Source organism: Corvus moneduloides, chromosome Z, assembly GCF_009650955.1.
Source record: "Corvus moneduloides isolate bCorMon1 chromosome Z, bCorMon1.pri, whole genome shotgun sequence".
Taxonomy (NCBI): domain Eukaryota; kingdom Metazoa; phylum Chordata; class Aves; order Passeriformes; family Corvidae; genus Corvus; species Corvus moneduloides.
In genome coordinates, this window is record NC_045511.1 from 75,523,638 (window position 1) to 75,545,960 (window position 22,323).

At 44.5% G+C, this 22,323-nt stretch overlaps 1 protein-coding gene across 1 annotated transcript in view; it reads right to left on the reverse strand.

Annotated features, from left to right (window-relative positions):
* Nucleotides 1–2,160: 2,160 nt before the first annotated feature.
* Nucleotides 2,161–22,323, reverse strand: part of ACOT12 (acyl-CoA thioesterase 12) — a 34,004-nt gene continuing 13,841 nt past the window's right edge. The window contains exons 6-15 of the mRNA XM_032096584.1: nt 21,559–21,709; nt 11,481–11,600; nt 10,717–10,867; nt 9,563–9,618; nt 9,138–9,198; nt 7,771–7,854; nt 5,873–6,006; nt 4,798–4,926; nt 3,667–3,793; nt 2,161–2,864 (exon numbers count right to left, since the gene is read on the reverse strand). Coding sequence (XP_031952475.1) covers nt 2,724–2,864; nt 3,667–3,793; nt 4,798–4,926; nt 5,873–6,006; nt 7,771–7,854; nt 9,138–9,198; nt 9,563–9,618; nt 10,717–10,867; nt 11,481–11,600; nt 21,559–21,709 — 1,154 coding nt within the window. The 3' untranslated portion in view covers nt 2,161–2,723. The remainder of the gene's footprint in view (nt 2,865–3,666; nt 3,794–4,797; nt 4,927–5,872; nt 6,007–7,770; nt 7,855–9,137; nt 9,199–9,562; nt 9,619–10,716; nt 10,868–11,480; nt 11,601–21,558; nt 21,710–22,323) is intronic.

Sequence of the window (22,323 nt, forward strand, 5' to 3'; positions counted from 1 at the left end):
GGTTCTTGTTGGATTCTGGTTTGGTTTTGCCTTCTCCTTTTAGGAATAATGCACTTACTCCTCCATATGTTCCAGCTTGAGCAGTCTTGTGGTGAAGTTACAGATCAACCCTGTGGCCTGCTGAGCTTGGGGTGCAATTCCTGATGGTTGTAGTTGTTATTATCGGCCATTAACCTGATTGGTCATGCACATTGGGTTGTTTGAGTGTGTTCACTAACAGAATCATGCCCTTCCTCTGAAACCTGTGGTGAAACACACTCCTAAAGAATTGGAGAGCAAGTGAGAAGTTTTTTTAGTTTATTTACTTCTTTTTCAAAGAAAATGCTCAAAAATCTTCAGTGTTTTTATCCCTTGGTGAGTTGGGAGTAAACTTTGTATTACACTGCCTGCTTCATGGCAGATTTTTAAATGGAGACTGTAGCCTTAGAAAAACTGATGCATATTAAAAAGAAAAAGTAGGAAACCAAACAGAGTTCCTGCAGCCACCAGTGTTACTGGAGAAGTGCATCCTGAGCTCCCCTCACATACTTTTCTTGCAGCAAAAAACAAATACGGGGAATTAAATTGTGTGGAGATATTTTATATTTGTACAGGTAATTATTTTTAATAAAATGCTGCTAAAGAATACAGTGGTTAGAGCTCTTATTTTAGGTTTCTTGGTTCTGCTGCGGAGACTGAGATAGGGGGTGTGTGTTCAGTTTATATTAATCACAGCGCACTTTTAAATGGGGAAGAGGAGTGGATGTGAATGAAACCAAGGATTAATTATGGAGTTTTAATTAACTATTGGATTAAAGCTCAAAGCTATCACTTTAATGTGGACATTTTGGCAACAGACATTTATCCCAGCTTAGGAAGCATCTCCCTTTCTATTCTATGAATTAAGTTTATTGTTTAAAAGCATATTTTTAGGTAATTCCCCAGCTCCTTGGCTTTGTAACATGTTCTTGTAGCCTGGGGCTGTGGACTCGGCCTGTCCCAGTGAGGGCTGGTGCAGGCAGTGGGGTGTGCTGTGGTTCTGGAGCTCCCGAGGAGGGGCTGATCTCCAGCTCCTGCAGAGCAATCTGAGCTGTAACTGCTGGATAAAAACGCTTGTTAGATGCACCCACTGGTATTTCACAGAGGGATGTGTGGCTGCCGGAAGGTGTTTGAAAAGCACCTGTGAAAGGTGCTGCTATAAGGATGTAAATGCATTTACAGCGTCTGGGCTGGCTCTCCCCAGTGCCTGTGTCCACAGCCAACATTAGGGGTCTCTCTTCACCCAACACTGGGATCTCAGAGCTTCCCTGCACGGCCCAGGGCTCTGCCCTCACCTGCACAAAGCAGGGCTTGGAGAGCGAGCTCCTGCCTGGAGGGAGCTGGACCCTCCTGAGCTGGGAGGTGGCAAACACGACCTTGGTGGCTTCTGTGCTCTGGAGGGGGCTGCCCTTGCTCCCAGAATGAGGCGCTGCACTTCATCCGTGTGATGGGAACACCGATGCAGAATCGGAGCTGGGTCTGTGGTCACTGCTCCCCAGCCAGAGGCCAGGAGCTGTGTTGGTCCCTGCATTCTGGGCGAGGCACACCCCGGCGCTGTGGCTCAGCAGCAGGCAGAGCTGTACCCAAGCTGAGCCACAGGCTGGGGGACACAGGTGGGGTGACACCCCCGGGGCTGACAGGGCTCCCCTTGGTGCCTCCCCTGCTGCGCTTCCCCGATGCAAACCCTGCCGGCGTGTTCTCAACCTGTAAATCCCTGCAGCAGGCTCTGGAGTGGCTGCAGCTCCATCTGAAGGTGTGCTCACTGGGAACTCTGCCAGCCCTGAGAGCTCTCACCCTGGCAGTGGTGACACTGCAGTGACATCAAGTGGCAGTGCTGCACCTCACGTGCTCTGATCCCTCACCCGCAGGTCCTCGCCAGGATCCAAATGCTGATGAGCACCGTCGTTCCTCTGACCAGGCCTCTTGGAACTTAAACAGGAGCAGCAAACAAAACAGACACAGCCACAGTCCAGCCTCTGGAGCCATCCCCCCCTTTTCATCTGCGGGGAGCGGATGCAGGGGTTGCTGTTGTGTGTTTGCTGCAGCCTGGCACAGAGCCTGGAGCTCACGGCTCTCCTGCAGAACCCACCACCACTGCAGGGCAGCTTTCTGCACACCCAAACACTGTAATGAAATCTGTGGTGAGTTTGTCACCTCAGAAACAATAATTTATTGGGAGTCACAGAGAAACTGACAAGTACTGAAGTACAGACATTAGCAAACACTAATTTACATGGGCTGTTACCAGTTTATAAATAATGGGTGTACAAGGACCTGCACTGCCAGGTCAGAGCACTGGCAAAGCTACTTGGTAGCACTGGTTTCTACAGATTACAATGGGTGGTATTTACAGATTTAAAACTGCCTGGATGCCCCTCTGTTCAATGTAACATTAAAATAGTGAAGTAGTCTCATGAGCTACAGCTCTACTGAGCCGAGTTCTGCCTCCATTTATATAAAATTCATTAATGCAATCAAAAGCAGAATCTGCCCCTTAATCTTTTTTAAATTAAAAGTTGAATTTAGAGCCTAAGGCCTAAGCTTGGTTTGATAGAAAATGCTTGTACCACGTATTCCCAGGCTGAAGCCCAGTACTGGCTACGTGATCCGAAGTAAGTAACCTACAGAAGCATGCTCAACACCCTTGCAGGAATTTAAACCAGAACTGCTTGATAATCTTCAGATGCCCCTTCAGAAATCTGTTTTTAACTTCTGCACTTGCTGTCTTTCAGCTCTAAGAACTTTATACATTCCAAAGCAGTGTCTTCAATGGATTTTGATGAGCCAGTAAGATTTGCAGCTAAGTAAGGCATAACTCCTGATGTCACTTGATTGAAGTAACACACCTGTTTGAACAAAAGTAAATGAGACAAAAAAGCCTATGGATTGCAAGCTAGCCATTTTTTTGCAGAGCCTGGATGAGTATCACAGTTCTTATGGATGTGAATAGAAGCACACAGTGCTTCTGAAACTGAAGGTAATAATTTGCAAAAAGCATGCCTTTTTTACAGCACTCCAGTGATCTGGGTGTCCTCCCTGCTCTCAGATCCTCCAGCATCTGCAGGTAAATGTACAGAGCAGTGCAGCAAGAAACACTGCGTACAACATGTTAAATATGTGTGCTTTGTGAACAAAGCTGCTGCCTGAAAAAAAGGAATTGCAGCCATGGAGAGCTGCTGAAAGTTTTCATTAATGTGTTTTTTTTAAATGGAGAGGTTTTAGCCTTTCCATGGTAAATAAGTCTGGCATGGGTCTAGAGATGGGATTCAGTTTGTGTGATTCCTGGCATATGAAAATTCAGGTGAGGAATGTACTTTGAAGTAATTATTTGGCCTTACTGAAAAGAGAGAGACACCACCAAAGACCAGTTTATGGCACACCCTCTAGAGGTGTATTTTAGGACTCAATGAATGACTCTGGAGGGGCAAGGCAGCCTGCAGTGCTTAGTTAGACCTCATTTCTAACAGTCAGATTGGCCAAAGCTGGGCAAGACAGACTCCACACACGCAGACCGAACTCTCTTTTTGGAGGTATTTTGCTGTTCCCTTTGCAGACTGTCAGGTCAGGTGAGGTGACAGCCTCAGGGCAGGGGGCACAGGGCAGGGGGCACAGGGCAGGGGCACAGCTGGGCCCTGCAGGGCTACTCACAGTGCAGGAGCTGCTGCCGTTGCTGTGGATCTGAAACCCAGCACAGAGGATTTCACTCCTGCAGAACTCCGGGCTCGGGGGCACCGCCCTGAGGGTCACCGACCTCACAGCCACCATGTAGGGCTCCCTGCAGGGCAAGGGCAAGCATCACCTTCCTCTTGTTAAAAACATGCATGGAAGTAACTACATGTCATTTTCACAGGAGGGCAGAGAAGCTCCTGTGTGTTCAATGATCTGATTGAAAGCCTGGGCCCAGCTGAGTCTCCTCGACGCTTCACCACAGACTCCAGTCCAGGAGACCTCTGTGGCAGCCAGAGAACAATCCCCCACCTCCTGTTCTTTTTAATTTACCCTGCTCTCCTCAGCCCATGTTTACAGAATCAGGGAACAACCCTTACTCAGGGGCTTCATAGTGTGGCCACAGTAAAGGTATCCAAACTCATTCAGAACCCTCATGGGTGGAAAGCAAGCCCAGTACAGAATACTGCCTTTTACTTACTGTTAACTTGAAGAATTACTGAATGTGAGAAAAGAAACAGAATAAAGAAGGGTAAGATACATCAAATGGTCCCATTTGCCCATGTTTCACTATGTAAGAACAAAAGGAAATCTAATACAAAATAATAAAATTTTAAAAAGCAGTGTATGTTAAACTGAGCAAGGGACTTGGCAGAATTTACAGACACAATAAATGTGTGAGGTTTCAAGCATCTCCTTGACTAAAAACTCTGTAATTACATTGAATGGGAGTACAAAGTCACTTCAAACAAACAAGAAGACAAACTCCCATCTAGGTGCTTCAGCCCACTGACAAGCTCTCTGGGACATGATTTTTTTCCCCAATTTGCCCATTTCAAATTTTGGCCAATTTGCCCTCCTGGTAGACCACTCCCAAAAGTCACTATCAAAGAATCAATACTTGACTATGCTAAAAATTCATGCTGATCTGGATTTATTTCATTGCACCTTCACATTGCAAACCTAATCTGGTTGTACAAACTCAGGCATCAACATAGGAATCTCACTCCTTAAAAAGCACAGGGCCACCTTTGTCAGCCAGGGACAGATCCCGGTCACAGGACTCCAGAATGTGGCCCCAAAGAGCTCAGTTACAGTCAGAGCCATACTCACTGCGGCCTGCAGGGCTGCCTTTGGGACACGAGGATCACAAAGTCTCTGGGTTTGTGGCCCGTCGTGGGGGGAGCTGTAAGGCGATAGATTTTCTCCTCTTCGCTCACAGCCTGCAGGACCTCGCATGTCCTGTAAGTACATTTCACACACAGGTCAGGCGCTGGTGCGTGCAGCAGCATCTCCTTCACAAATGCAGTGCAAACGGCTCCATCCTAACACCGAACCTTTCAATTGCATGTCCCAGCAGCAAGGCAGACAGAGAGAAAAACTGGGGTTTTCTGCAACACCTCATCAACAGTATTTCTTTAGGTTTCATTTGTTACAAGCTGTAAATTCAGTAGCGATTGCAGATTTTCAAATATCCCTAAGATTCCACTTCCACCCTCTGGTAAAAATCTTTCAGGATGGAATAACTAACTGGAAATGCTTCACCAAATCAAATTAGTGTAATTTCAATTCAACTGTCTCTAATGACTATTGTACACCATAAAAGGTAAATAGAAAACCTCAAACACCTTTTAGAGCCATTCCAAAACCCATTTCCAATCAGACAGACTTCCAAACATGTTATTTTTCTGAAAATACGCATTTTGAAGAACCCCATTTCTTGATTTCTCACTTTGACTGGACAGTGAAACTGAGGATCAGTGTCCCAAACAGCACAAACATGAAGGAATCCAGGTTTTCCTTAATTTTTAAAGTTAGCACGCACAATATATCCACCTCGGTTCTTACTTTTAACTTTCTCTTTTTTTACTCATTTTGGGTTTTTGTTACTCTTAACACACACATGTCTAGGATGGAACTGTGCTCATTTCAGAAAAGATGACCTCTGTCCCATCCCTCTCTTTTGACAGAGCACTCTGTATTTTCGAACCAGACTAAGCACAAACCGAATTTTATTTCTACACTAAAAAACCAAAATCCATACTTTGACTAATGAACCCTTGATGTCAAATTCTTACAACGCTTTCTTCCTAACGATGCAGCAAAGTTCCAGCACATCAGGAGTGTGTGTGACAGAAAAGAGGGGTGCTCAGGGGGTTCAGAGCCCCTGGGAGAGGCAGGTTCTCACAGGAAGTGTCTGTCCCAGCGCTGGCGGAGCCTGAAGTCGGACAAGAGGGAGAAGGCGACGTGCGACGGAACCTTCACCTGCATCTCCACCTTGAAGGACAGCACAGCACCCTCCTCGTGGGTCCAGATTTTCACCTGAAAAAAAAAGCCAGCATGAATTAAAAACAAGGAATGATTACTATAAACACTTAGATGCGTAATCCTACACATTTAGGACTCGAGCAGATTTTCTCAGGAGTTCCTGTGAAATTCCAGATGCCTTTGTCCAGGCAAATCAGCCACACCTTGGCCTAGGCCCACTGCCTCTGGAGTAACTTCCCTTTCCAAAATATCCTTCTTTTTCTCCCTTTTTCTCTTCTGTGAAGCAGAGCACCCAGAAGTAATGACGTATTGAATAACTACTTAGAAACGTAGTTTTGCATCTCTTGTCCTACACCTGTGCTATCCTTGTCTTGATTATCTTGGGTCTATTTCTATAGGCCTAAATCCCAACACAGAGAATTCAAAAGGAATAACCTGTACATAACAATGTGCACACAAAAGAGGGTTTGGCACCTCCCACAAACCCCATATAATGGCAGAAGATGGGTACAACAGAATGCTTACAATTAGAAGGTTTTATTCCCAAATACACAAATACACATGCTTTATTGCTTCTCAAATCCTGGAAAGTTTAACAGATTTTCATTTCCAAGTAATACAAAATTCATAAGGTTCATCATCACTGCTGAGGTTTTGTTGGGGTTTTTTGCTGTATCAAAAATGAACGATCTTTTGGTTATGCTGCATTTGTGCAACAACACAGATTCTGTATTTTTCTGGATTTTCCTGTCCTGGAAGAGGAAATAAATCACAACATAATCCAGCAAGCACCTTGCTGAAGGAAAGTTTGGTGTAAAACTAAAGGCTTAAGAGCTTTAAAAACCACCTACAGGAGGTCTGCATCAATATTCCTCTAAGGCACAGAACAGAAATCACATTGTTCTAGGAGTCTTCTAGACTTGAGAAATCACAAAACAAAGCAGGAGGTGCAGCTGTCAAAACACCTCTCTGCTATGTGAACATTAGCAAGGCTGAATTATCTCCACAGTCTTACAAGTCTTGTGGTTTTGTGTCAAAGACATCACAGTGCCATTTTTTACCTTCAAAAATAGTCAGTCAGCTCGGGGTCATTCCAGTTCCAGGGATAAGTGAACAAATCCTCTGAAGCTTAAGGTCATTCCCCCTTTTGGTGTCCTTCTCCAGACTTCTTGTAAGCCCCCTTTAGGCACTGGGAGGTGCTTCAAGCTCTCCCCAAAGCCTTCTTTTCCCCAGGATGAACGACCCAGTTCCCTCTGCCTGTCTCCATGAGCTGGTTCAAGCTTGCTTTTCCCAGCACCAGTGTTGTCCATTGTCTATTTGGCACAGCAGTGTTTACTGAAAGTCTTTAACCACTGGAACGACCTACACATGGAACTGGCAGATTTGCCATCACTGGAATTCCTTATTATTGTATCTGCTCTTACTCAGGTGTCTTATTGTCTACATGCAAGAGTCACTAAGCAGTGTTTCATAGCCTGTGACGCACAGGAGGTCAGACTAAAATACTGCAAAAGTCTTTTCTTGTCCCAAAACACCTCTGGAACAACATGATCTTGAAGTAAACTGAGAGTCACTACCCACATTTCAGAGCCCCAGCCTTGGCAGATGCTTGCTGTCTCTCCATTGTCTGGAAAACACACACTGCACTGGGGTAACACCAGGTTTGCCCTTAACTTTCTTCTGCTTTTCCTGGCAGAATCTTCCTCTGCTAGAACTGGTTTACACACGTTTCCTTACTGATTTTGGATTTTTAACGCCAATTCAAGAACAGAGGGGTGCTTTCCTTTCAGACTTCTGTGATTTTTTTTCTGCACTTACATTATCCAGGGTCCTGGTTATGTCCCATCCCGATTTTCTTGCCAGGTGTGTCAGTGCAGCTATGTTGCTGTAACTCAAATATGCCTGAAACACAAGACACATGTCTGAAAATGGAGGGGTAAAGGTACATTTCACTAAACATTGCAGAAATGAGGTGTTCTTCTTTCTATCATTACGCTTCAACTGCAAATAAATGTTTATTTTCCTTGTGAGTGAAAACACACTTCAGTAGTTTCTGAATTAAAACTCTTCAGTGGCTTCCTTATGCACGCACATGGCTGTTGGCAAAACAATATTAATTAAAGGACAAGAAAACACTATTTTCTGCTTCTCCAGTTATAAAGCCGTGCAGAACAACTTTGACCACCAGGGAGACAATACAGATAACCTCTCAGACCACTGAATTAATGGTTTTGTCCATCTTCCTCTGCAGTAATTACACGAAAATTAACCTCTTCTTTGCTACCAAGCTGGGTCCATCTTGGCAATTGCTTTACACAGCAGGCTCACAGCAAAGAAAGTGCAAATACACCCATTATTTATGCTTGGCTACAGTGGATGCAGTTCTCATTTAACCACTGTATGAAGAGAATACAGCCTTAGAGTCCTTTCTGACAGGCTTTGATTTCACAGGAAATAAATCTTAAGCAAGCCATTTTTATCATTGTGTGCATATTTTCATTCATTGTTCTGCAGAAAAAAAAATACTGCTTTAGCCACAAAACCTGGACACTGAAACAACATTTAGGTTGTCTATAAATCCACCAAAATTCAGGTTCAACACCATTCACTGGCAAGACACAAGCACAGTCAATGGCCCAGCATGTCCAAAGCAGAGATACCAGTCACCTGGTGCAGGGTATCTGGGAATGAACACCTGATTTCACCTCTCTCTCCATAGAAACAAAGTTTATGCTATTCCAATGTTCATATCTCTGTTGCTATCTCTCCCCCCAGTTTTAGCACTTGCTAAATGGTTTCCTCACAGCAATTTCTTAGCTATTCAGTGGCTGGAGAAAGACAAGAAACAAAACCCCAAACTACTTCCTCTACAGGAGAATTCAGCTTCTGTAACAGCTGGGGACACTGAGGGATAAATCTGCAGGAGACCTTAAGGGACCACTTGTATGCGTCTATTTTAAGGGCTTTTTTTTATCCTTTGTATTGAACTTACTCTTACATCAGCAGTCAATCATCTGCTCTCCTTTTTAGAAGAGAAATTTCATTGTGTTACACATGCATCCATTCCCCATGACCACCACAACACTTCAGTGCAGAGGGTCCACCTGTACTGCCACAGCCTGAACAGCTGTTTCACCCACCCCAAAGGGTGCACAAACACAGCTTTCTATGCACCTACAGATTACCTGGTTGCCTGTCTCCCAGGCATCAGAAGGCTTGTCTCCTTTAGCTGACAGCATGCATTTTCTAAAACATAATTAAAAAGAGACATAGTAGCATGAATTGGTTCTTTACACTCACTTCTGTATATGCTAGGAAAAATCACTTTGTATAGGCTTAAGTGTCTTCTAAATACAGGTACTTTTATCAATTTTTGGTTTGAATAACTGCTTTTTCTTTCTGAGAAAGATGGTGAAACAATATAACCTACAGAGGAAAGTAATTTTGAGACAAGGAGCCTCTAATAATTTCCATGGCAATGAAAAAAAAATTATTTGGACATTTAAGCCATGTAACAGCCATATATATGTCAAAGAGAGTTCACTTACTTTATTTGGAGGATTATAAAATTAAGTTTTCAAATTAAGACCTGCCAGTGACCCAGCTATACCTGGTGAGTCGAATCCTCCTCCGGGCAATTGCTCCGTGGTACCTCCTTACAGCATCCTGTATGAAAAGTGAACCAGAGAATAAAACATCTCATTATTTTTGAACAAAGTCTGAAAAAGGACAACTAAAAAATATTAATTACAGATGGGCAAATGCCAGAGAAATAATACAGGCAAATAAAGAGCAGTACTTTGTGTATTGAGCTTTCCACAGACTAACCCAAGTAAACTGGTGGTTTACTTTTTGCCTCAGCACTATTCCCTGAAATTTGAAAAATAACCAATGTGATAGAAGAGTTGTATCATTCTAGCATCCTCTTAGTGCTTTTTGGTCCTAAACCAGTGGCAGCTGGGCAGTGCACCACACACATTCCACTCTTTCTAAATGTGCCACCCACCAAATAAACTATTAACCCAATTTATCATCATCTGGTGTTCAAAGCACAATGGAGATGTTATTTTTTAAAGTCCGTTTTTCCTCTTGGGACAGCCTGCAATGAGCAATAGTGCAACTTACTGTACATAAGAAACCTTGATTTATTTGTCTAGTTGCCATCCTATAAAAAATAAGGTCCCTGATGTTAAAAAATCATTTAATTTCTGCCTACACTGGCTCTCTAAAATTCTTGTAAGTGGAACAGGAAGATTAGTGACAGGTGTCATCACAGCAAATAATTCAACAATAGCATTCACACTGCTCCAAGTGCTTCATGAACCACTTTGAGGGAAACACAAACTGAGATCTCCATGTCAAAGGAACTGAAAAGCCCACCCACGTCATGGGATTTGATTCCCACAGACTTCTTTATTCACTCTATTTCTCATCTTTGTTAAGGGTTTATAAAAATAACTGTTCACTGAATACTTAAAAATTTCATCTACAGTCAGTGGAAATGGCACAAAACAAAGACAAGTGGAAAAATCTCCAAACACATCAGATTCTTCTCTGCCCATCAACCACAGAATCTCTAGTCATGAGGACCCTCTACTGAGCCTCTCAGTTTTGGAATAGTAAAGCTAACAATAACAAACCTCTCACTTGAGGGCAAACATTTCATTTGGGGCTTTTCTTTCCTGCAAGATGCATTTCAGTGCCCCGCCTGGTCCTTGCTTGCCCCAGAAGGCTGTGGTGACCATCCGGCTCCTGAGAGCTCACCTGTGTTGTAGGCTTGACCCTGGGGAAGGTGAGCAGCTCCCCTTTGTCATTCACAGCAGTAAAAATGAGGAATGCACTGTTAATGTGCCGTGGCTGAGCCTTGATCCACTCCTCACAGTTGTAAGCCTCGACACGGACACCAACCTCCAAGCTGAAAGGAAAGTTTGAATTAATTACTAAACTGCTGCAAGTGACGCAGCAGCAGCCCTGAGACATGCTAAAAAGGACTGCAGTACCTCCAGGCGTGCAGGAAGCCTGACTCAAATACCTTCTGTAGCATAGCAAATCAATTACTCAATCTGGACAGACACACTTCTGAAATAAAATAAAAGATGGCAGTAGCTAAATAGCATTAACAAAATTAAGCAATACACAGAACCCAGATCTGTCAACAAATGCCAAGATGGGAAAATCCTGGCAACAAGCTGGCATCTTCTGAAGAATCGGATCTCTTGGAGCAACTCAGTCCTTCAAAATCCCTGAATTTAAGAGCAATATTTATTGTCCGTGCTTGCAGGAATGGGATTTGGTGACAAACGATCTTTAAACTGAAAGTCAGAGAAAAATTGTTTTAAAATCTTCCAGTGATAAAAGTGAAACAAAAAAAAAGCACAGACAGGCAGTTACAGATATAGATACATCCCTCCAAGTTACACATGAAAAGTAATTCATTCCCTAATGAAAATCCTGCTGATGAAACCTGAAACACACACTGTTGGCTGGTGCTGGAGCTGCCAAGGCAGACAAGAGATGAGGAGCTTTACCTGTTGTGAAAAGTGTTGTTGACAATGGCATTGAAGACGAGGCGGTCACCCACAAAGGATGACCCCCAGAACTTGAACATGTTGACTGACTTCAGGATGGGATGGGAACGACAGAGGCGGCTGAAACAGAGAGAGAGAGCAAAACACACAGTTGTGCTAAAAAGCACAGCTGCGGGGGGTGACTGCAGAAACAAGGTTTGCAGGACCTGAAAGGTCACTAAATTACACTGATGTACTCCATGTTAGCATGTTCAGCTCCAAGAGCATGTAACTCGAGCTTCTTATGTCATGCTGTTTGCTTTCCAACACATTTTACAAACACCAATTAATCTCACTGCTTGAGACTACCCTCTCTTAGAGCCAGACCATGAATCCCTTACCTACAGAGTACCCACCTACCTCACAGTTCCATTAATTTCTGTCGGACTGCACAGGGAGCAGGTTCCTGAGCAGAGTAAAAATGCCAGACCTTAAAGCCCTTAAACAATTAAAAGAAACCTGAGCAGAAAGGCCAAGCACCAGGGACAGTGTCCAAACAATGCCACGTCAGTTTACCTAGTCTAAATATTTGTACTTTTTGCTTGTTTTTAGATGCTTTCTGCTTGTGTGATAGGAAATGAGAATACAAAAACCCTCACATGGCTGCCAGATGCAGTCTGTGTTAATAGGATCTTGTCTGCAAGCTCTCTGGAGCAGGCAAAAATCAGGTTTCTTCATCAGTTGTACATGTAGACAAAGCCCTTCACTTTCTGCTAGGATGTCTGTGCTTCACAGGAAGAGGGGACAATATACAGCACATGCCATTTATTTTTAGCCTCTGAAGCAACACACTGCTCTCAGTAAGGACCCCATGTGCACATCTGAGGATAGACTGTTCCATGGTGAAGTTTATAAATGTGAAAACACAGTTCTGTAGCACTCCTAGCTTTTAACTCAACTGCACAACTAATGTACCAGTATTGTTAAATGCACACAATTATCTGCAGCTAATTAACTGACTGGTACATCTCTTTAATAGTCTAATACATTTGAATTACTTTGTAATTAAATTAAAATAATTTGCTCTTCTGATTTAAAATGCTAAGCGTTGATTTAGTTTACAATGTTCAATCTAAAGATGCTGTCTTGGGGTGACCTTATGATGTGTATCCCATATCGCTGCCTATGCCCAGAAATTAATTATTGGCCTTTCTATGCCTCTGAACTGAGCCTGAGAGGGGGAAGAAAAAACTGAGCAAAACTTTCTCAAAGCAGTTTGAAACTTGTTCAAGGTCACATAAAGATAGCAGGTTTTTTTTTCCAGCTGGGGCAGGGGGGGAGCGAGGAAGCACCCGGCTGGCAGTTTTTTTTCCAGTCAGCTTTTGGCCAGTTTTGTTCCAGTTCCTTGTTCTCTGGAGAGAGGCTGAGAGCTGAACTTTTCCTTCTCTGGAATTTCGGATTTTCTCCCTTTTCTACTGGACTGCCTGATTGCTGTAACATCAGAGCACATCGGGAGGACTTTCCACCGGGCACAGAGGGCCTGGCCCTGGGCCAAGCCCCAGCTCCGAGGAGACCAAAGGGAGGACTCGAACACTTTCCCAGGTTTTTCCTCTACAGCAAAAGATTTTACCATTTAACATTATTTTCCTTTCCCGTGTGCTTGTTAAATAAATAGTTTTATCTTCTTCACTTTCCTTCGAGGAAAATTTATTTTTTTTTCCCGAACCTGGTGGGGGGAGGGGTGGTTGTGCCTTCTCTCAGAGTATATATACATTTCTAAATTTGGCCAAACCGGAACAAATTTAGTGGCGCCCAACGTGGGGCTTGAAGGAAAGTGAAAAACTTGTGCTAATTACATTTTGGGTTGAATTTACTTATTCTGTGTTGGAGTAAAGTAGTCACCATGCTGGTTGAGTTCATAATGTCTCTCTGGCTCGATGTACTCATGTCTTTCTGGTCCTTAGGCTTCATTGAGGTACTGGTGCTTTTTTGGTCCCTAGGGTTGTTTGCCTATCCACAACTTGCTCCAATCTTGTCCTTGATATGTAAATTTTACAGAGAAGGGAGACGAATCAGGATTTCTATTTTGCTGTGCTCAGTGATAATGATTTATAAGAAGTTGATAGAGGTACAGGCAGCTGTTCGACGTGTGTATGATAAGTGGTTTCTCCGTCCTAACCCCAGTCCTAGCTTCAGTAGCCTGTTTTGGGAATTTATTAGTAATTGCACCCAGATTGTTAGAGGAGGAGGAGATGGGGTTTCCCTTCCCTTTAAATTTGATAGGTTATCTTTTGAGAATGTTCAGTATCCCCTGGATGTTAAAGAGACCACCCTCCTGGTATTTAATCTGGTAATCTTCCTCTATATGATTCACAGCTTCTCTAGAATAAGAGCTCAGATTTCCAGGGTGACTGCTGAGACACCTGACCCAGAGGTGGAAAATCCTGAGTGGTGTGGGGAATGGGAGGACATCGGCCAAACCCTAAAGAAATTCTCTGACCCGATAGTTTGGGATTTCCCATCTGAACAAATTCAGAAACCAGCTGAGGTGGGAAAATATCTGAAAGAGAGATACAATGACAATTCTAATGAGAACAAGCTCCTTGCAATATGTTGGGCTTTGGCATATGCCTATCGCACACTGCAGCAGCAAGTAAAGGTAGAGAGGCAGGAAGATCAATCAGCAAAGCCTGCAGACACCCCAGTCACTCAGGCTGCAGATAAACCAGACAGCCAGCCCAAAACAGATGGAGAGTCTAAGCCACTGACAGTGGCTCCTGTCACGAGGAAAAAGCACACAACCAAAACTGATCGCCCAGTGAAAGATGATGATGATGCAGGGGAAGGAACCTCAAAAGATGCAGGGGAAGGAACCTCAAAACCACCAGCGGACTCAGGCACAGAAACCATTACTGAGTCCATGTCCATAAAGGACCTTCACAGCCTAAGAAAGGATTACACCCGACGGTCCGATGAATCCATAATAAGTTGGATGGTCCGTATTTGGGATGCGGCAGGTGATGATGTGATGCTGGACGGTGCTGAAGCGAGGCATTTGGGATCCCTGTCACAAGATCCAGTGATCGACCAAGAGATGAAAAGGGAGGCTAACTCTACCAGTCTCTGGAGACGAGTTTTGACAGGCGTGATGGAAAGATATATGTGTGGAGATGATCTCTACATGCAGCAAACCCCGTGGAAGACCATAGAACAAGGGATCCAACGCCTGAGAGAACTAGGGGTGGTGGAGGTTGTCTTCACACATGACCCAGGATTGAGGAGTCCAGACCGGGCCAGAGTTATTCCATACATGTGGCGAAAACTCATACAGCTTGGGCCACCAGAATACGCTTCTGCTTTAGCAATAATGAAACCAGACTACGGTGCAAATGAGACTGTGAAAGATATGGCAGTGAAGCTCCGAGCATATGCAGACTCTGTGCATGGCCCAACACATGCAAGAATTGCAGCTGTGGAAACACGTATGCAGAAAATGGAAGATAAGATAGAAAAGAATCTCCAGGAGATTAAAGAGTGCCTTCTCCGCGGACGTTCCCCAGAGAGAAGGTACATCCCACGAAGTGAGCTGTGGAATTTCCTGTGTGACAGTGGGGAAAACATGAGGAAGTGGGGTGGACAACCCACTTCTGCTCTGGCAGCACGAGTGAGTGAATTGAAGGAGCGCAAGTCTCAGAAAGGAGGATCTACCAAAAAGGAAGTAGCTCCAGTTGCCTGTAGCCAAATTGCCGGAAATGATGGAAAAGACGACGGCATGTCCAATTCCCATGAAGGAACCTCTAAGATACAGGCCCAGGGAAAGAAGGATAACCAGGCATAGAGGGGCCCTGCCTCTAGCCAGGTAGAGGTCAGGGAAAACCGTGTTTTTTGGACTGTGTGGATTCGTTGGCCTGGTACATCAGAACCACAAAAATATGATGCCTTGGTTGACACTGGTGCGCAGTGTACAATAATTCCATCGCAGCATGTGGGGGTAGAATCTGTTTCTATCTCTGGTGTAACAGGTGGATCACAAAATTTGACCTTGGTGGAAGCTGAGGTGAGCCTGACTGGAAATGAGTGGAAGAGACATCTCATTGTGACTGGCCCAGAGGCCCCATGCATTTTGGGCATAGACTTTCTCCGGAACGGGTATTTTAGAGACCCAAAGGGACTCAGGTGGGCTTTTGGAATAGCTGCTGTGGAGGCAGAGGGCATTAAGCAATTGAACACTTTGCCTGGGCTATCAGAGAACCCGTCTGCAGTCGGCCTTCTGAAGGTGGAAGAACAAAGAGTACCAATTGCTACCTCGACAGTGCATCGCCGACAGTACCGGACAACTCGAGATGCTGTGATTCCCATCCACAAGATGATCCGTGAGCTGGAGACCCAAGGGGTGGTCAGCAAGACCCACTCACCCTTCAACAGCCCCATCTGGCCTGTGCGCAAATCGGAAGGAGAATGGAGATTGACTGTGGACTATCGTGCCCTGAATGAAGTGACTCCACCGCTGAGCGCTGCTGTGCCGGACATGTTGGAGCTCCAGTATGAGCTGGAGTCCAAAGCAGCGAAGTGGTACGCCACTATTGACATTGCCAATGCATTTTTCTCCATTCCTCTGGCAGCAGAGTGCAGGCCTCAGTTTGCCTTCACCTGGAGGGGCGTGCAGTACACCTGGAACCGACTGCCTCAGGGGTGGAAGCACAGTCCCACCATCTGTCATGGACTGATCCAGACTGCACTAGAAAAGGGTGAGGCCCCAGAACATTTGCAGTACATTGATGACATCATTGTGTGGGGGAACACTGCAACAGAAGTGTTTGAGAAAGGAGAGGAAGTTATCCGGATTCTCCTGGAAGCTGGTTTCGCCATTAAGAAGAGCAAAGTCAAGGGACCTGCCCGAGAGATCCAGTTCCTGGGAGTGAAATGGCAAGATGGACGGCGTCAGATTCCCACTGAGGTCATCAATAAGATCACAGTAATGTCTCCACCAACCAACAAGAAGGAAACACAAGCTTTCCTAGGCGCTATAGGTTTCTGGAGGATGCACATTCCCGAGTACAGCCAGATTGTGAGTCCTCTTTACCTGGTTACCCGCAAGAAGAACGATTTCCATTGGGGCCCTGAACAGCAACAAGCTTTTGCCCAAATCAAGCAGGAAATCGCTCATGCGGTAGCCCTTGGCCCAGTCAGGACAGGACCAGAAGTGAAGAACGTGCTCTATTCTGCAGCCGGAAGCCATGGCCTGTCCTGGAGCCTCTGGCAGAAGGTGCCTGGTGAGACTCGAGGTCGACCACTGGGATTCTGGAGCCGAAGCTACAGAGGGTCTGAGGCCAACTACACCCCAACAGAAAAGGAGATCTTGGCAGCCTATGAAGGAATCCAAGCCGTCTCAGAGGTAATTGGCACTGAGGCACAACTCCTCCTGGCACCACGACTACCGGTGCTGGGGTGGATGTTCAAAGCAGAGGTTCCCTCTACCCACCATGCCACCAATGCCACATGGAGCAAATGGATTGCTCTCATCACACAGCGCGCCCGAATCGGAAAACTGAATCGCCCTGGGATTTTGGAAATAATTACCAACTGGCCTGAAGGTGAAAACTTTGGTCTTGCTGATGAAGAACAAGTGACACGCGCTGAAGAAGCTCCACCGTACAACCAACTGCCATCAGAAGACACACGCTACGCTCTTTTCACCGATGGTTCTTGTCGCATCGTAGGGATGAAACGAAAGTGGAAAGCAGCCGTATGGAGCCCCACACGACGGGTTGCAGAAGCTACTGAAGGAGAAGGGGGATCAAGCCAACTCGCTGAACTCAAAGCTGTTCAACTAGCCCTGGACATTGCTGAAAGGGAGAAGTGGCCAAAGCTCTACCTCTACACTGATTCATGGATGGTAGCCAATGCTCTGTGGGGATGGTTAGAAAAGTGGGAAAAAGCTAATTGGCAGCGTAGGGGAAAACCAATCTGGGCTGCTGCAGAGTGGAAAAACATCGCTGCCCGAGTAAGAAAGCTGGTTGTGAGAGTCCGCCATGTAGATGCTCACGTCCCCAAGAGTAGGGCTAATGAGGAGCACCAAAACAACAAGCAGGTAGATCAGGCTGCAAAGATAGAAGTGTCACAGGTAGACTTGGACTGGAAACACAAGGGAGAGTTGTTCCTAGCTCGATGGGCCCATGATGCCTCAGGTCATCAGGGCAGAGATGCCACCTATAAGTGGGCACGAGACCGAGGGGTGGATCTAACCATGGACAGTATCTCCCAGGTTATCCATGACTGTGAGACATGCGCTGCGATCAAGCAGGCCAAGCGGGTGAAGCCTCTGTGGTATGGTGGGCGATGGTCCAAATACAAGTATGGAGAGGCCTGGCAGATTGATTACATCACACTGCCTCAAACCCGCCAAGGCAAGCGCTATGTGCTCACAATGGTAGAAGCCACCACTGGATGGCTGGAGACCTACCCTGTGCCTCACGCTACTGCCCGGAACACCATCCTGGGCCTTGAAAAGCAAGTCCTTTGGAGGCATGGCACCCCTGAGAGAATCGAGTCTGACAATGGGACTCATTTTAAGAATAGCCTTATTAATACCTGGGCTAGAGAACATGGCATAGAGTGGGTGTACCACATCCCTTACCATGCACCAGCTGCAGGCAAAGTGGAACGGTGCAATGGATTGTTGAAAACCACTTTGAAGGCACTGGGTGGGGGAACTTTCAAAAATTGGGAACAGAATCTAGCAAAGGCCACCTGGTTAGTTAACACCCGAGGTTCTACCAATAGAGCTGGTCCAGCCCAATCTGAATCCCTGCATACAACAGATGGAGATAAGGTCCCAGTAGTGCATGTCAGAGGTCTGTTAGGAAAGACTGTTTGGATTAATTCTGCCTCGAGTACAGACAAACCCATCCGTGGGGTTGTCTTTGCTCAGGGACCTGGTTGCACATGGTGGGTAATGCAGAAAGATGGCACAACACGTTGTGTACCACAGGGAGATCTGATTGTTATGTGAAAACCACCTGTAGTGTGAAATGCCAGTATACCCCTGCTTGCTGATTGTCACTGTCACTGTTTGTACATAGCTATATATATATATTTACATATGTATTAATGTGTGTGGAGAATTAGAATATCTTAGTTTGGGCATTGAGCCAACAATATGGGATAAGGGGTGGAATGTCTTGGGGTGACCTTATGATGTGTATCCCATATCGCTGCCTATGCCCAGAAATTAATTATTGGCCTTTCTATGCCTCTGAACTGAGCCTGAGAGGGGGAAGAAAAAACTGAGCAAAACTTTCTCAAAGCAGTTTGAAACTTGTTCAAGGTCACATAAAGATAGCAGGTTTTTTTTTCCAGCTGGGGCAGGGGGGGAGCGAGGAAGCACCCGGCTGGCAGTTTTTTTTCCAGTCAGCTTTTGGCCAGTTTTGTTCCAGTTCCTTGTTCTCTGGAGAGAGGCTGAGAGCTGAACTTTTCCTTCTCTGGAATTTCGGATTTTCTCCCTTTTCTACTGGACTGCCTGATTGCTGTAACATCAGAGCACATCGGGAGGACTTTCCACCGGGCACAGAGGGCCTGGCCCTGGGCCAAGCCCCAGCTCCGAGGAGACCAAAGGGAGGACTCGAACACTTTCCCAGGTTTTTCCTCTACAGCAAAAGATTTTACCATTTAACATTATTTTCCTTTCCCGTGTGCTTGTTAAATAAATAGTTTTATCTTCTTCACTTTCCTTCGAGGAAAATTTATTTTTTTTTCCCGAACCTGGTGGGGGGAGGGGTGGTTGTGCCTTCTCTCAGAGTATATATACATTTCTAAATTTGGCCAAACCGGAACAGATGCAAACACAATAATGATGAGGAGAGGAACAAACCAGAAATGGGCTTAAATATTCATTTTTTCCTGGAAGAGTACACCCTGAATGCTTTTATTGCAAACATAAGGAATAAGAAAGTATATATCAAGTTCAAGCTAATATTACTAATATTCAAATGGTTTTATGTTGGAACCCTGAGTTCTGAGAATTTCAGCCTTTCAGTGCTGACAGACAGTGATCCTCAGAAGCACACTGCATTTGACCTGAAGCCTTGGGAAAGGCTTCCCAAATTGTGTGGTAACACTGAGGCTGCTGCTGTGTAGTTAGAAGTTATATCACTGGGTGGAATATGTAGAGATGTAGAAAAATTAGGTTTACGGGATATATGTAACAATATGGAGGATTTTGGGTGTGGATTTGTTCTTCTTCTTTTCTCCTTCTTCTTCACAAATCTGGGTGTTCTGGTATTGGGTCAAAAAACCCGCACTGCAGATCATGAATAGTTAGTTACTGCATTATAAGTAAAAAAAAATTAGTTGGCATTCCATAATTGGGTAATTTGGACCTTAAAAGACCTTGGAAGTTAGAACTTGGAGCCACTTTCACCTTGTTAACCAAGAGGCCCATCCCGTGCAGCTGTACTATAGATAAGAAAGTAATAAACATCTAAGTCCGAAGATAAACTCCCGGGCTCTTCTATTTTAATTCGAACTCTGAGTAAAAGAACTCACAAAACAGAGGCAAAGAAGAAAGAAACGATAAAAAAGAAAATTAATAGTTTTATTGCTATCTGCAAGATTTACATGTATTGGCCAGCCGAAAAAAAAAGATGGTGGGGAGGTGAGAAGCCAGAAGGAGAGTGAGTAACCTTTAAAATGCCCTTACAAATTTATTTTTCCTGGGTTATCCCTCCAGTTCCATTCCTCCATCACAGTCTGTGGCCATAGAAACTCTTACCTGGCACCCTCAAAGGTCAGGTCTAACTCTGAGTGGCCTCACAAAAGGTTCATAGTGAGAGTAGTTATTTCTCAAGCAAAAACTAACATCTCTGTTTTCAAACAGCCTCTGACACCAGCTATTATTCCTGAAATTTTCAACAGGAGTAATCATGTTTGACATTAATTAGTTCAAAGAAAATTTTGTTTGATACTCCATTTGCTGATGCTTCCTTCCTTTTTAAAATCTAAATGTGACTCGCTCTAGGTAAAATTTATCAGATGAAAACAGGTAAATATTCTGAGTCATATTATGGCAAAAATCTGCAACAGTCCCTTCAAGCCATTGGAATTGCACGCTGGGGTAAGGTCAGTGCACTCTGATGTCATAGAAACAAGTTGTTTATCCAACCACTACAGAAAATCTGTTGTTATCAGTAAAACCACTGGCTATAAATCAAAACCATATGAATAATGAATAGAGAAGCCATTTAATTATTAAAGATAAAAAGGGAAAACATATCTAACATCCCTGCAGTGAATTAGGTCACTTGGTATGCAAGGAGAATTCAAACTGAAACTTGAGTGGTGCTTACAAAGAAGCTTTGTACAGTGTCCAGGAACAGGAAGGGAGACAAATACAGTTTGACTCCAGGGAAGAGGAATTAAATGATTATATGTCTGGGTCACACTGACAAGCAGTGTCACAAAATATACTTTGTTCTTTTTACCTGAAGATGCCTGAGCTCTTTAAAGTGCTAAAATTGTTGCAAGCCATAGGATGTGCAACTCAGTGGGACTGAAAGGTCAAGTGACTTGCTGAGGGTTATACATCCGTTCTATGTACACACCAACAAAACAGAACCTATTTCTGCAGATCCTTCTTCTCTGACTTCTTTTTCTTATGGCATCATGAGGATCTGCAGACTAAGTTACAGAAGGCTGTTCATTTGTGGATGTCACTTAATACAGGGTCAGTATTGGTTTTATCCTTATTAAACAACTTTGTTTAAAACCTTTGCTTTTAAAACACTGTACCAAGCACAAGGAGGGCGGGTTTCTGCTCCTGTATCCAGTGTCATCTACCTGCAAAGATTTCCAGGAAGATAACACAGCTCCTTTTGCCTTAGGGCCTACATGTGTAACAGAGTAATTTCTGACTCTCAGTGGCACGGCATGCTGTGGGAGATGTACCACATAAATAGTTCAAAGGCCTCCTGTAATGTGAGGAGGAGGAACAGTCACTAAGGCCTGGGTCTGTATTCTTCATAAAATAAATCCCTGTGAAACCTTTAACATTAAAAGCACATCCATTTAGAACCACACGCAGAGAAATGCTGTAGGAAAGTACCTTGCTGAGATGCTTGCCACTGTCTGCATCCAAGCCATGATCTGGCCACCAAAAGTGTTTCCATGATGGTTTGCATGAGGAGGCAGGACAAGCTCAGTGCTCTGCACATGAGTATGTTCAGTTGAAAGTGCATCTTTCTCCTCACAGGTATCTGAAACACAGCAGCAGTGTATCAATGAATGCTTTCAGAAGAAAACATACCCAGTGAAGCGTGCAGTTTGCTTCAGACTCAGTGAAAAGAAGAAAAACAAAGGCACAGAAGAGCCCTGTGGTTTGCAAGAGAAGCAAGAGGCTGAACATTTACTCTGTCAGGGTGTGTTCACGGCTGCCAGCACAGCTCCAACAGGGGCTGTCAGAGCAGTTCAGCAGCGACTCAAACGTCTGTCAAAGACTCTGCACTGTGTGTGATGGACACCTGTACAGATGTGTTTAATTAAGGTTAGAGCAGGACACAATTATTTCATAACTTGCTACAAATCCTGTGATTGTCTGAGACAACACTGAACAGATGAGAGAAATGAGGATCTGAACCAGTCATCATTTTATGTTACCTGAGCATTTCTAATGTCACTTTCAAGTGCTTAGCCATGCATCCTCACTCTAATCTCTCTTCTTTTCTTTGGTGTTTTGCAGAAACAGATTCAGGCATGAGATTACACCAAGTAATTTTAAAAGTGCCTATCTGTGCTAGGAGCTGCTTGACCTGAATGGTACTATTGACTTATGCCATAATTAACTCACTTTGTGATTATACAAGTGTGTGGA